This window comes from Myotis nattereri, assembly GCF_964212035.1.
Source record: "Myotis nattereri genome assembly, chromosome: 2".
Lineage (NCBI taxonomy): Eukaryota > Metazoa > Chordata > Mammalia > Chiroptera > Vespertilionidae > Myotis > Myotis nattereri.
Genome location: NC_138076.1, coordinates 121,183,365 through 121,198,954, shown reverse-complemented (window position 1 = coordinate 121,198,954; position 15,590 = coordinate 121,183,365). Strand labels below are relative to the sequence as shown.

At 42.2% G+C, this 15,590-nt stretch overlaps 1 protein-coding gene across 3 annotated transcripts in view; it reads left to right on the top strand.

Annotated features, from left to right (window-relative positions):
- The window catches only part of WNK1 (WNK lysine deficient protein kinase 1), a 154,167-nt gene that overhangs the window by 57,771 nt on the left and 80,806 nt on the right, over nt 1-15,590 (top strand). For all 3 annotated transcript variants that reach the window (XM_081083651.1, XM_081083650.1, XM_081083652.1), the window contains exons 3-4: nt 9,382-9,602; nt 10,749-10,906. In XM_081083651.1, coding sequence (XP_080939777.1) covers nt 9,382-9,602; nt 10,749-10,906 — 379 coding nt within the window. The remainder of the gene's footprint in view (nt 1-9,381; nt 9,603-10,748; nt 10,907-15,590) is intronic.

Sequence of the window (15,590 nt, the reverse complement as noted above, 5' to 3'; positions counted from 1 at the left end):
AGAAGTATGGCAAAAACGAGACTTTTAATTTGTTCTCGAGAGCAGCTGTCCCTCCGGTTGTACAGGCACACATGGGGTAGCTATCAAAGCCTATTTATTCAGTCCCTTTTCCAGTTCGTTATTTGCTGAATACTATGGGTTCACCTGTTTCCTCATACGTCGCCTAGGTCTTAAAGTCTCCCATTGGGCCATTTAAAAAACAATTGGGGTGAAAACCAAGATGGCGGCATAGATAACACCAGAAATTGCTGCCTCCCACAACAAATTCAAAAATACAACTAAAAGACAAAACGGACATCATCTAGAACCACAGGAAGGCTGGCTGAGTGGAAATTCTACAACTAGAAGGAAAGAGAAAAACACACTGAGACTCAGAGGAGGTGCGGAAGTGCAGAGGTACGGAGGCGCACGCAGCAAGGGCTGGCAACTGAGGACGAGGCTGTCTTTTTGAATCGGGAGGGAATCACTAGCCCCTGACTGCTCTGAACTCCAGTTCCGGGTGAGTCTCTGGGGACCCAGACTCATACAGGGAGAGACTGAACTGTCTGGCAGCGGACAGAACTCAGAACTCAAGGGCAGCTTTCTCTCGGGGGTGCTTGCAACGATTACTGGGACACTAAGACACAGGGCCCCTTGGGGCAGGGCTGAGGATCAGCCATAGGTGCTTGCTCTGCCCTGTTGATTCCCTGAGACCCCACCCGACCCAAGCTGCAGCAGAGGCTTTTGCATATGAATGCCCTGGCCCTTTGCAATCTAAAAATTACCTAAAAAACTGCAGCTGGGCCAGACAGACCCAGGACTTCCAAAAGAAGGCCCAAGGCCCCACAGCAGCTTGCATTGCTTCACAGCTGGGCCTCATTTGGGCACCTCCAAACCCCAAACAAGGAAGGGGAATCTACAGATCTATTCATAGCTCCTGCTGGGTTGCCTCAGGCAGAGGCTAAATTAGCACCTCCTTAGATCCAAGAGCCAGTGCACCCAGTGGTCAGAGTGGGACCATCCAATTACAACTCCTCAGATCCATAAGGGACACACTCAGGGGGCAGACTCAGTGAGCACCAAAGTCCCACTGAAGCAAGTCTTGCCCCAGAAGGGTGTCTTCAGCACAGAAGTTCTCCCACCTTAGACACAGCTGACTCTCACAGCCAATTGGCCTGGAGGTCAATTCCTCCCAGTGATACCTACAGCAGTCAAGGCTTAACCACAACAAGACTGTGCACAAAGCCCACAAAGGGGTGCACCAAGAGTGTCCACCTCAGGTAATTGGGGAGGCCGAGCCACTGGGCCCTATAGGACACCTAGCACAGAAAGCCACTCTACCAACACAGAGAAGCAAAAAAAAATGTGGAGACAAAGAAACAGGTCACAAATGACAGAAATGGAGGAAAGCAAACGACTGGATATAGAGTTCAAAACCACACTTTTAAGGTTTTTTAAGAACTTTCTAGAAACCGCCGATAAATGTAGTGAGACCCTGTAGAAATCTAGTGAGACCCTTGAGGTTATGATAAAGGAACAACTAGAAATTAAGCATACACTGACTGAAATAAAGGATATTATGCAGAGTTCCAACAGCAGACTAAAGGATCACAAGAATCAAGTCAAAGATTTGAAATACGAAGAAGCAAAAAACACCCAACCAGAAAAGCAAAATGAAAAAAGAATCCAAAAATATGAAGATAGTGTAAGGAGCCTCTGGGACAGCTTCAAGCGTACCAACATCTGAATTATAGGGGTGCCAGAAGATGAGAGAGAGCAAGATATTGAAAACCTATTTGAAGAAATAATGACAGAAAACTTCCCCTACCTGGTGAAAGAAATAGACTTCCAAGTCCAGGAAGTGCAGAGAACCCCAAACAAAAGGAATCCAAAGAGGACCACACCAAGACACATCATAATTAAAATGCCAAGAGCAAAAGTCAAAGAGAGAATCCTAAAAGCAGCAAGAGTAAGACAGTCAGTTACCTACAAGGGAATACCCATACGACTGTCAGCTGATTTCTCAACAGAAACTTTGCAGTCCAGAAGGGCGTGGCAAGAAATATTCAAAGTGATGAATGCCAAGAACCTACAACCAAGATTACTTTATCCAGCAAAGCTATCATTCAGAACTAAAGGTCAGATAAAGAGCTTCACAGATAAGGAAAAGCTAAAGGAGTTCACCACCACCAAACCAGTATTATATGAAATGCTGAAAGATATCCTTTAAGAAGAGGAAGAAGAAGAAGAAAAAGGTAAAGATACAAATTATGAACAACAAATACACATCTGTCAACCAGTGAATCTAAAAATCAAGTGAAGAAATAATCTGATGAACAGTATAAACTGGTGATTATAATAGAATCAGGGGCATTGAAAGGGAGTGGACTGTCTATTCTTAGGGGGGAAAGGGGTGTGGGGGATGCGGGAAGAGACTGGACAAAAATTGTGCACCTATGTATGGATGAGGACAGTGGGGGGGGGGTGCGGGCGGAGGGGGGGGGGAACCGGGTGGTGGGGAGCTATGGGGGGGGGGGAGAGGAACAACTGTAATAATCTGAACAATAAAGATTTAATTAAAAAAAAATATTGGGCCGAGGCTTTTTCTAGTTGCCTCCACCTACCCCTGTCCTGGCGCTTCAGGGGTTTCCACCCATGATGCTGGCTCATGTCCACAGTTCTTTGTTCTTATATCCTCTTCCCACCTCCCTACATTCCATTTGCCCTAGGGAAATTCAGTAACCATTTTCATAAAAAGTTGCCTATGCTGGAGATGGATCACAGAGGCCGATTTCCTACTGTTATAAGATAAAGGTTTGCAATAATCTATATTTTATATGCTTTCTTATTTTTTAGATGTGAAAGAAATATAAGCCAGTGTCAACTTCCCCAACATGTTATTATACAATTTTCCAATTGCACAGAAAAGTAGAAAGAATTATGCAATGAATGCACACATAATCACTGTCCAGTTTCTTGAATTAATTTTTATAGCATTTGCTTTAACATATATTCATCTAATCATTCCCCTACCAATCTATTTTAATTTTATTCATCACAAAATAAGTTGACATTAGTATGCTTCACCTGTAAACATTTCAGTACCCATTTCATTAAAGTTCCAATATCTGTATGTTTTGTTTTTCCTTATGGTAAAATTTATATACAGTGAAAAGTATAAATTATCCTTGTATATTCATTGGACGAGGTTTTATTTTGTTATTATTATTTTTTTTAATCCTCACCCAAGGATATTTTTTTCCATTGGTTTTTAGAGAGAATGAAAGGAAGAGGGAGGAAAAGAGAAAGAAAGGGAGAGAAAGAGAGGGAGACATTGATGTGAAACACATCAATTGTTTGCTTCTTTCATGTGTCTTGACTGGAGCCATGAATCAAACTGGTAACCCAGGTACACACCCTAGACCTGGAATCGAACCCGAGACCCTTCGGGTGTGCAGGCTGATGCTCTAACCATTGAGCACACCGGCTGGGGCTGGATGAGTTTTGCCAAAGTAATTTACTCATAATCATAACTTTATTAGGATATGAGAACATTTCCAGTATCTCATTAAATGCCCTTATGCACCTTCCCTGGCAGCCTTTCCCTCACCCTTTTGAGGTGACTGTTTTTATATTTATTTATTTATTTTTAACTAATTTATTTATTTTTTAATTATAGCTGACATACAATATTATATAAGTCTTACGTGTACAATATAGTGATTAGATATTTATATATCTTACTAAATGATCATGTCTATAAATCTAGTACCCACCTGGTACCTACAGAGTTATTATAAGATTGACTATATTTCTTATATATTTATTTCTTTATAACCCAATGAATATTTTGTAAACCAATTTGTACTTCTTAATCCCTTTCCCTTTTTCACTTATCCCCCTAAGTCCTACCTCATCATACAACCATGAAAATGTTCTCTATAGAGCCCAGCAGGTGTGGTTCAGTGGTTGAGCCTCGACCTATGAACCAGGAAGTCATGGTTCGATTCCTGGTCAGAGTATATGCCCAGATTGCAGGCTCCATCCACAGTAGGGGGTATGCAGGAGGCAGCGGATCAGTGATTCTCTCTCATCATTGATGTTTCTATCCCTCTCCCTTCTCTGAAATCAATAAAAATAAAAAAATAAAAACAATATTTTGTATATCTGTGAGTATATTTTTTTGTTTGTTTGTTTATTTTGTTTTTCAGATTTCACATGTATGTGAAATATATAGCATGTTTCTTTCATTTGCCAGGTTAGGGAAGTTTTCAGTCATTATTTCTTCAAATAGGTTTTCAATTCCTTGTTCTCTCTTCTCCTTTTGGTACCGTTATGATGCCAATGTTAGTAGGCTTGATGATGTCCCAGAGGCTGCTTAAACTATTCTCATTTTTCTTTTTGCCTTTCTGATTGGGTATGTTTTGCTGCCTTGTCTTTCAAATTGCTGATTCGATCTTCTGCTTCATCTAATCTACAGTTGATTCCCTCTAATGTATTTTTTAAAATATATTTTTCCTAGGGGCCCAGTGCACAAATTTGTGCACCTTGAAAGGAACTGTGGGCAGCGAGGCTGTGGTGGGCACAGGGGGGAGTCTCGGCCCATCCTCTGCGGCCCGGCCCCTCCCACCATGGACCCCAACCCCTTTTTGCTGCAGCCCCGCCTCCTCAACCACTACCGCTCCTATGCACTGACAGCACCAGCCCCACTCTCACCCAGTGATGGCGCAATCGCCCCTCAGGTGCAGGGGGAGGTGGAGAAACCCTGAGGGGCAATTGGGGCTGGCAGCCGTTGCTCGCATACACTGACAGTGCCAAGTGATCCGGGCCGATGCTGGGTGCCAGCAGTAGGTGCGAGTAGGGCTGGTGCGCGGAAGCAAAGGATTTTCAGTAACCACCAGAGGCTTGCCCCGATAACAGCGACCGGCGCCCTGCCTTGGTCTGGCACCCCCTCTCACCTGCTCCATCATCCCACTGTGGCCAGTGCCCGCCATGTTCCACACGTGCCCCCTGGTGGTCAGCAAACGTCATAGCGACTGGTTTGTTCAGTTATTCGGTTGTTCCACTGTTCGGTCTATTTGCATATTAGGGTTTTATATAGAGAGATATTTTCAGAGAGGAACATTAGAGGGAGAGATAGAAATATTAACGATGAGAGAGGATCATTGATCCACTACCTCCTGCACACCCCCTACTGGAGATCAAGCCTGCAACTGGGACATGTGCCCTGAACTGGAATTGAACCGTGACTTCCTGGTTCATAAGTTGACTCTCAGCCACTGAGCCACAACGGACAGCCCTCTAATGTATTCTTCATTTCAGTTATGAGAGTCTTCATTTCTGGCTGGTTCTTTTTTATGTTTTCTATATCCATTTTTGTTTCCTCTTTTTCTTTTATATATATACTAGAGGCCCAGTGCATGAAAATTCATGCACTGAAGGGGGGTCCCTCAGCCTGGCCTGCCCCCTCTCACAGTCTGGGAGCCGACCCGGCAATCAGGGGAAAGCAACGCCCCCATCACACCTCTGCTGCTGCCATACCGGCAGCGCAAGCCTCGGCCGGCCCTGGTTATCTAAGCCTTGGGTGGCCGCCATCCAAGGCTTGCCTGCACCTCAGGCATTGGCTGGGCAGCCAACATTCGGGCCGACCCTGGGCAGCTGGGGGTTGAGGGGACTGGGGGACTCGAAGCAGGTGCGCGGAGTGGCCGGAGCCACCTGGGGGCCTGGCCATGCCGTGTGCCTGCCACCCCATGGGGCTGATGGGACTGGGCGCTGCCATCTTGCGGCTGTGGGCACCGCCATCTTTGAGGGCATGGCAGTCAATTAGCATATTCCCTCTTTATTGGCTGTGGGCACTGCCATCTTTGTGAGGGCATGATGCTCAATTAACATATTCTCTCTTTATTAGATAGGTATATATAATTGATTTCAGAGGGGAAGGGAGAAGAAGAGATAGAAACATCAATGATGAGAGAGAATCATTGATTGGTTGCCTCCTGCACACCCCCCACTGGGGATCAAGCCCACAACCCAGGCATGTGCCCTGGTAGATTGCTTGTCTCTATTTTGTTATTTTTCTGGAGTTTTGTTCTGATCTTTCATTTGGGAATGTGTCTTTGTCTCATTTTGGCTGCCTTCCTGTATTTGTTTCTATGTATTAGATATAACTGCCATAGTGTCGCCTTATGTAGTAGGTATCCTGTGATATCCAGTTGCACAATCTCCCTATTACCTGAGTCTGATGCTCTAGATATATCCCTGTGTAGGTTATGTGTCTTCCAATTGTAATTGAGACTTGATTGCTGTTGGTATTTCAGTGAAAAGGATTGACCCTCAGGCTGATTTGTTGTGAGGACTGGCCATGACTGCAGGAGAGGGGTTGTGTAGGGGTTGACCCTATGGAGCAGGATTTGCTTTTGCTTTAACTGGGCTCTGATGCCTGCTGATTCTGCCTTTGGAGTGTCATTTGTGGAGGTAATTGGGTGGTAGTGTGGTGTTGTCTGAAGCTGGCTACTGGGTTTCTTTGTTCTGGGGCTTCTTGGAAGGTGTAGGCCAAGGTCAGCTGCAGCCTATGCCCTGCCTGGGCCCACCTGACCTAGTAGAAGCTACAAAATGATTTGCAGATGATTGCTGCTTTTTCTGGGCTTGGAGGTGCCTGGGAATGGCTAAGCTGTGAATTGAGGCTTGCTGCTACTAGTTTCTGAGTTGGGGCTGCCTAACAAGAGGTTTGGTGCACACAGGGGCCAGATGCTGCTATTTGGGGTTTGTGAACCTCTGAGATTTTTTATCCACAGCATGAGCTGTTGTTATGGAAAAGCCACTAGAAGTGGCTTGGGGTGGGCCTACAAGTTGGGTGGGGTGAGTCCTCTGGGAATGGGGGTGGGAGATCAATGTTAGCCAGGTTAATGGAGACTCAGATATGATTCTCATTTGTGCATGGAGAGGAAGGACTCAGCAAAGGAACAGGGGCTTCTGCCAGCACTTCCATCTGGGAGGAAGCTGCCCCTCCAAGCCTTCATCATGAAGCTGGACAATTCAATTCTTCCCCTATGTCTCTGACATCTTTCAAGCTGCTGCCCAGTACTGCAGCTCAGAATGAGTGAATCTTAGTAAGTCTGTGAGCAGGTTCTTTAAGAGGAACAGCTGAGACTCCAGCAGCCCTCCATCTTATTCAGCCACAGTACCTGTGGGTCTTCACAGCCAGGGGTTATGCAGACTTCTCTTTCAGGCACTGGAGCTATGGGCGTGGGGCTAGGAACCCTTGCTCCTAGGGGGAGAACGTTGCAGCCAAGGTTTCCCTTTCAAGTTTTAAGCACCGCACATGGATGTGGGACCTGCCAATTCCACATCTCTGCCCTTCCTACTAATCTCTGGACCTGAATTCTTCTGTATATCCTTAGTTATAGGACTTCTGTTCAGCTAGTCTTTAGGTGGCTGGTCTCATTGCTCTCTCGCAAGCTCATTTGTGCCTGGCTGGTCTCATTCCTCTCTCTCCAGTGTTCAGTATCTGAGCCATTATCAAGTGAGGGCGTGATGACCATTTGGATGTTAACTCTTTATTATATAGGACTAGTGGCCCAGTGCACAAAATTCATGCAGGGGAGGGTGTCCCTCAGCCTGGCCTGCACCCTCTCCAATCTGGGACCCCACAGGGATCGGGCCTAAACCGGCAGTCGGACATCCCTCTCTCAATCTGGGACTGCTGGCTCCTAACCACTCACCTGCCTGCCTGATCGCCCCTAAGCACTCTGTCAGCCTGCTCCACGCCCCCGCCCCCAGCCGGCCTGCTCCCCCCCAATGCCCCCCACCCCCGCCAGCCTGATCACCACTGACTGCCCTCCCCTCCTGGTCTGATCACCCCTACCTGCCTCTGCCTCAGCCCCACCACCATGGCTTTGTCCAGAAGGTCTCCTGGAAGGTTTCCCAGTCTAATTAGCATATTACCCTTTTGTTAGTATAGATCAGCCCTGGGCAAACTACGGCTAGCGGGCCGGATCCGGCCCTTTTGAAATGAATAAAACTAAAAAAAAAAAAAAAAAAGACCGTACCCTTTTATGTAATGATGTTTACTTTGAATTTATATTAGTTCACACAAACACTCCATCCATGCTTTTGTTCCGGCCCTCCGGTCCAGTTTAAGAACCCATTGTGGCCCTCGAGTCAAAAAGTTTGCCCACCCCTGGTATAGATAGAGGCCTAGTGCATGGGTGGAGGCTGGCTGGTCTGCCTTGAAGGGGGTTCTGGATCAAGTTGGGGATCCCTTTGGGGAGCGGGGCCAGCCTGGGTAAGGGGCTGATGGCTGTTTTCAGGCTGGCCAGGTCCCCATCAGGGTGAGGGTCCCTGCTAGGGGGTGTGGCCGGCCTGGGCAAGGGGATGATGGCCATTTGCAGGCTGGTCATGCCCCCATTGGTGTGAGGGTCCCTGCGGGGGGCATGGTTGGACTGGGCGAATTGCCGAGGGCCGTTTGAGGGCAGTTTACAGGCCAGCCAAGCCCCTTGTTTTGTCCAGAAGGACATCCAGAAGGTCTCCCAGTCTAATTAGCATAATGCTCTTTTATTAGTATAGACTAGAGGCCCAGTGCACGGATTCATGCACTCGTGGGGGGCATTGCCAATGGGGATCCAGCCCGCTGTGGGAGCACCACTCATCCCGGTCAGCCAAGCGCCACTCCCACTGTGGTAGCGCACTGACCACCAGGGGGCAGCTCCTGCATTGAACATCTGCCCCCTGTGGTCAGTGCACGTCATAGCAACTGGTCTACCAGTCGTTCTGGTTGTTCCATCACTGGACTTTTATATATACAGTGGGGCCTTGACTTACAAATATCCCGACTAACGAGTTTTTCGAGATACAAGCCGTCTCTCGGCCGATTTTTTGCTTTAAGTTGCGAGCTAAAATTCGCGTTACGAGCCAGCTTCAGATACCCCGCCACTAGTTGGTGCAGCGAACGTCACAGTGAACGCCACAACATCAGCCCAGCATCACGTGTCTCTCTCGTTCACTTTAAGATTTGACATACGAGTAATTTGAGTTATGAGCTCCATCACAGAATGAATTAAACTCATAAGTCAAGGCCCCACTGTATATAGATATGCATCCATTAAGAATTGCTTCACCATTTATCAGAAGTTGAACTCCACCACTTAACTTGTAAATAATTTTAGTAATGATTTAATTTTAAGGTATTAATTTTTTTGTGTTTTGTTATCGACTCTACTTACCAACCACTTATTATCCATGCCCTTTAACCTTCCTAAAAGTATTATGTACCTTTAAGGTTCCTGGATCTTAATATTCTAAATTTGATATTCCTATATCAGATATGCTAGAATTTAATGGAATTCTTCAAAGCAGTAAACTCATATCATTGATAACCTGTTGGGTATACCTTGCCTTTTCTAGATACCTAAAAAGGTTTAAGGTGATGAAGATCAAAGTTCTACGAAGCTGGTGCCGGCAGATCCTTAAAGGACTTCAGTTTCTTCATACTCGAACTCCACCTATTATTCACCGAGATCTTAAGTGTGACAACATCTTTATCACTGGTCCTACAGGCTCCGTCAAGATTGGAGACTTAGGTCTGGCAACCCTGAAGCGGGCTTCTTTTGCCAAGAGTGTGATAGGTATGTTTCAGGTGTACCTTGCAGCCTAACTGGCTTTCTGACATTCCTTTTATTTAGAATCCCGACCCTGTCAGAGCTTTTATTATGTAACATAAACCTTCAAAAATTCATAACATGAATTTAAGAAGTGATAAGTTCTACTTATGAGATGTGTAGCTCTCTATATTTACGCTTCTAGAATCATCTTCTGTCAATGTTTTTATAAATTATATAAACAGAAATAAGGTGAACTCAATAAAACTTAATGTTAGCTATCAATCTTATTGGGTCATTCTTTTGATATTTAGGATTATATATTTATTTATATAAAAGATATAGTGAGTTACTTTCCCTGTGAAGGAAACAATTTCTATGTATTTTAGTTACTAAAATAGTCTGTTGGATTTATATGTATATTGAAAAATATCAGCCTATTAAAAGCTTATTTTAAAGTGTGAAAAAATGAGTTCATTCTGAAAGTTTGGTTTTATCAATTTTTTACCTTATTCCTATTCTTCACAAGATATGATATATCTAAAACAGGATTTTTCAACTTAAGTACTATTGAAATTTTGGATTAGACAATTCTTTGTTATAAAGGTTGTCTTGTACATTGTAAGATTAGTTAGCAGCATCCCTGGCCTCTACTCACTAATTGCCAGTAGCACACCCCTTGTTCTCCCCCTTGTTGTTATAACCAAAAATGTCTCTGGAAATTGCTAAATGTTAACCTTACAGCTACCATACAGTAGGGGGCAGACAAGTATTTTGATCTTTTTTAACCCATCATCCTGTCTTACAGGTAAATACATTGTGGTTACTTTATTTCTTGCTAGTTTCTTACCTTTTCCTTTTATTTGTTTTCAATATGAGATATCAGCTTATCTTTTTTTTCAAGGCTCTGCTTGGTATAGCAGTAATCCATTTGAAATAGTAAATAAGGACACTTGACCCTGTTCTAGTTTCTTTTATAAAGGCCTTGCAGTGAGAGATCTATAATATATTTGATGAAACAGACTAAGATTTTATTCCTCTTTCTAATACCCCTCCCTTCCTTCCCTCTTCCATTTTATTCTCTTTCTCAGGTCAACTCCTGCTTCTTCCCTGGGTGAGTAACATCTGCAGCTTCTACTTGCATTGAGTCTGAATCATTCTTTTAATTTAAAGGTACCCCAGAATTCATGGCCCCTGAGATGTATGAAGAGAAATATGATGAATCCGTTGACGTTTATGCCTTTGGGATGTGCATGCTTGAGATGGCCACATCTGAATACCCTTACTCAGAGTGCCAGAATGCTGCGCAGATATACCGTCGTGTGACCAGTGTAAGTCTTCCTCTCACTGACTGATGAATTTAGGTCACATTAAGAAGGAATCCCAAGTTAGAGAACATCAAATAATGCAGAAGGGAACAATAATGAAGGCATACTGAGATGTTGGAAGAAGAGGGACTTGAGGTATTTATTGCTCATGATACAGTGAGAGCAAACATAAAGATGAAAGAAGCACCAATTTATCCTGGACCCTCCTTGCATTCATTTAGATGTTTATTATGAGATATGTAAGTTCTCATTTTTCCCACCATGAAGCTTATTTGAGTTATGCTCTTAACTTAAGCTGGTTTGTTCACAGACTTTTTCTCTGAATGGATTAAAATTGATATACTAATTTATTAAATCATTTATTAATACCCACAGTTTTTAAGGTATATATTTAAACCATATTCTAGTTTAAATTACACATGGTAATTCATCTCTGTATTTTTTAGAGTGCCAATTGAAACCTAAAGCATAGTTGTTAGGTCCATAATATAAAGCACTGGAAGTTTACTATAAGAATGTGGAGGCTTTCCACAAAAGGCATAAAAGTTAAGCAAAGTAATTTTATTGACTATTTTTATAACTTTTTCTATTATGAAAAAAATTTAAACATATAAAAAATAGAGAGAATCATACAATGAATTCCCATTTATTCAACGCAACATGAATATTGGGGCCATTTTTGCTACACTTACTTCATCTGTTCTCTTTCTTTATTTCATTGTTTCATTTTACCACTATGTACTACATTATGCCTCTATAAAAATTAAAGATTTTTTTATTATATAACCATATCATACCTAAAAAATTTAATAGTAAATTTCTGGATCATTTAATACCCTAACCTATTAAAATATTTCCCCTATTGTTTCAGAGATGTCTTTTTACAGTCAGTGTTCAAAATAGGGTCCATCAGGATCGACAGAAGACATTTTGTTTTCATGTGTCTTTATCTAGAACTATTGCCCTTGCTTTTTTTTTTCTGTGTTTTATTGATTTGTTGAAGGAATTAGATGAATTGTTTTGGGAAATGTTTCACATTCTGGATTTGTCTGTTTGCTTTCTTATGATGTCATTTAACTTGTTATTTTATCTTCTACATTTCTGTAAACAGAAATTTACGTTAAAGTTGTAGAGCGGTGTTGGTGATATAAAAATAATTTGTCTTTTTAACTCATCCATACAAAAGTATACAGTGTCATTTTCTGGAGGCTAAATAATGTGTGATACTGCAGCAGATTTACAAAAGCAGCTATGACAATCCACTTGTCTTCTTTTAAGCCATATTCTGCTCACTAAATTTTTCTTTTTTGGGGGGGGGAAATATTGGGTTTTTTACTTTAAAGGTTATATATTATTAACATTTAATGAGGTTTATTATAAATTTTTATAATAAATTGTTTTTGTTGTTAATCCTCACCTGAAAATATTTTCCCATTGATTTTTAGGGAGAGTGGAAGACAGAGAAAAACATCGATGTGAGAGAAACACATCGATTGGTTGCCTCCTGCACATGCCCTGACCAGGGCCTGGGCTGGGGAGGAGTCACTACCAAGGTACATGCCCTTGACTGGAATTGAACCCGGGACCCTTTGGTCTGTAGGCCGACGCTCTTATCCACTGAGCCAAACTGGCTAGGGCTATTATAATTTTTGATGAATTAACATTTTACAACTTGCCCAGTTTTGATTTCTAACATGGTAAATAACAATACATAAGCAAAAGTCTTTTGCAGTCCTCAATCATTTTTAAAAGTGTAACGGAGGACTCCAAGAGAAATAAGTTTGAGACCACTAGTTCCAAATGCTTGATTAAATTTAGGTTCATTCTGGCCAGTGTGGCTCAGTTGGTTGGGTATTATTTTGTGCACTGCAGTCTCGGGTTTGATTTCTGGTAAGGGCACATAAAAAAGTTAGGTTAAAAAATTTTGCAAGAATAATTAATATGTGGTTCTGTGTATTTTATATTACACTAGAGGCCCAGTGCATGGATTCATGCACTTAGGGGAGTGGGGGGGTGGGGGGTCCTTTGACCTGGCCTGTGGGATCGGGATGAAACCGGCTCTCCAACATCCCCCGAGGAGTCCCGGATTGTGAGAGGGCACAGGCCAGGCTGAGAGACCCCAGAACTCTAGTATGCATATAAGATCTTTGGTTAATCTCTTCCTACCCTTTCTCGTCCCCCTTCCCTCTGAGATTCATCAGTCTGGTCCATGTTTCTATGCCTGTGGTTTCCGCTCCTGTGTTGAGTGTCTGCCCCCTGGTGGTCAGCGCGTGTCATAGCTACTAGTCTGCCAGGTCGCTTAGGCTTTTATATTTGACTAGTAGCCTGCACACTAATCCGTGCGCCAGTATCTTGCTGCCGTGCGCCAGTAGCTTGCTGCCGCCCTCCAGTAACTCTCCACCCCACCCTCCTGTAGCTCCCCCGATACCCCCTCCCTCCGCCCCCTCATAGCTTGCTGCCCTGCCCCCTCCTGTAGCTCTCTGCCACCCGCTTGTAGCCAGTAGCTCACTGCTGCCCTCCTGTAGCTCTCCGCCGGCTGCCTCGCCCTTCTGTAGCTCCCTCCGCCTCCCGCCCCCCCCATAGCTTGCTGCCCTGTCCCCTCCTGTAGCTCTCCACCGCCTGCTTGTAGCTCACTGCCCCACCCTCCTGCTGATCCGTGATTTGGTTGTTATGCTTCACAGCGTAACTACGATTTTCATATTACATCTTTATTATATAGAATTAAGAGGCACAAGTATCTAGTTAACTCATTTTTAGTGATACAGTTTTATTAAACTTTTATATATTAGAAGATGTGATTACAAATTGTTTATTTAGATTTGGATAGCTGGTTAGAATGGTAATTTAGTATACTTCTAAAAATCTTATGGCCCAGTGGTTGAGCATTGACCTATGAATCAGGAGATCACAGTTTTATTCCCAGTCAGGGCACATGCCCAGGTTGTAGGGTTGATCCCCAGTGGTATGGGTGGGCAGGAGGCAGTCAGTCGATGATTCTCTCTCATCATTGATGTTTCTATCTCTCTCTCCCTATCCCTTTCTCTTTGAAATTAATAAAAATCCTTTAAAAAAAAAAACCAAAAAAACTTAAGATAAACATTTTCATTAGGGTAACCAAATTAGTTTTATATCTTCACAAATAAAGTTTTGGGACATATCTTTGATTACCTCATTAATTATAATTGCTATGAATATTCCTATAATGTCCTCTTTTTTTTTTTTTTGTAGTTTGTATGTGATTCTACTGTGTGATAGGTATGCGACGATTTTGGACAGTTAATTTATTTTATTCAGCATGAATGATAAGAACCATTAGGGTCTTTATACCCAATAAAAATAATAGATATTGTTTGTATGGAAAAGAGCATTACTCTCAAGTTATTTCTCAGCTTTGTAAATTTTGTGGTATTTTATCAATTATTGTTACTATCTCCACGTCTCTTGAGTCCTTATTGTTATATTCGTCAGCCCCTTTTCAACACACATTCTCCATCCCACCCCAGTTTCTAATTCATGGTAGGGCTCTCTAAAGCATTGATCTTCAACTCAGGCAGGAGAAATGTAGTTTCTTTAGGCTTCAGATATTTGCAGTAAGTATCTTAATCATTATTCTATAGTTTTGCCCTTAAAAAGCTCATCTGCTTTGCCTCTTACAGTTCTAGATCTGTATTCCAAGTTCAGGTCTTTTTTTATTATTACATTTTTTCCCCTCAGTGCATAAAATAATTTCCATTTTTCCTTTTTTTCTTTGGAGATAGGGTGGCTTATTTACTGGATGATTTTCCCCTTTATTTAGAATTCGTAAAACCTCAAGAAGTATATGTGACTCATTTTTTTACTCTCTACTTCCGGTTTATCAGATTCTTACTTCAGAATAACTCTTAGATGCAAGCCTTTATTCTGATTGTCAAAACTCTGATTTTACATCTTATGTCACACCTTAACTTATTGTCCAGAAGTAGTTTATAATATAAATTATTTTTTTTGCTTATCACAGCATGTACAAATTTTTAACATTCTCTTTTGCTATTCCTTATCTTCTTCTAAATACTTTTTTAGTTAAGCTAGTCCTCTTTATTATCATACACATATGCCACATCCTTTCCTTTATTCCTCCCATTTGTACATGCCATTTACCTTCTCTCAATGATGAGAGAGAATTATTGATTGGCTGCCGCCTGCATGCCCCACACTGGGGATCAAAAAGTGACCTCCTGGTTCATAGGTTGACACTCAACTACTGAGCCATGCTGACTGGGCAGTTTTTACATTTTTTAAATGGTGAAAATCAAAAGAATAAGTCATAACGTGTGAACATAATACCAAATTCATATTTCAGCATCATAAATAAATTAACAAAACCCAGCCATACTCATTTATTTCTGTATTATCCATGTTTGTTTTTACATATAGTGACACTAGTGGCCTGGTGCCCGGATTCATGCATGTTGAAAGGAAATTAATTAGAAGAAATATTTTAATATCCTTATTCGCCCTTTCTCTATAATAGAAGTGTCAGAGATGAAAGAAAATTAGTAAAATGTGTATGAAAATAATATATAAATGATTAATAAACAATAACAGCATGATATAACAACAAAGACATGATATAAAAACAACAAAAAGCATGATATGAAAACAAAAACATGATATAAAAATAACATTGATAAAAACAATGACTGATAAA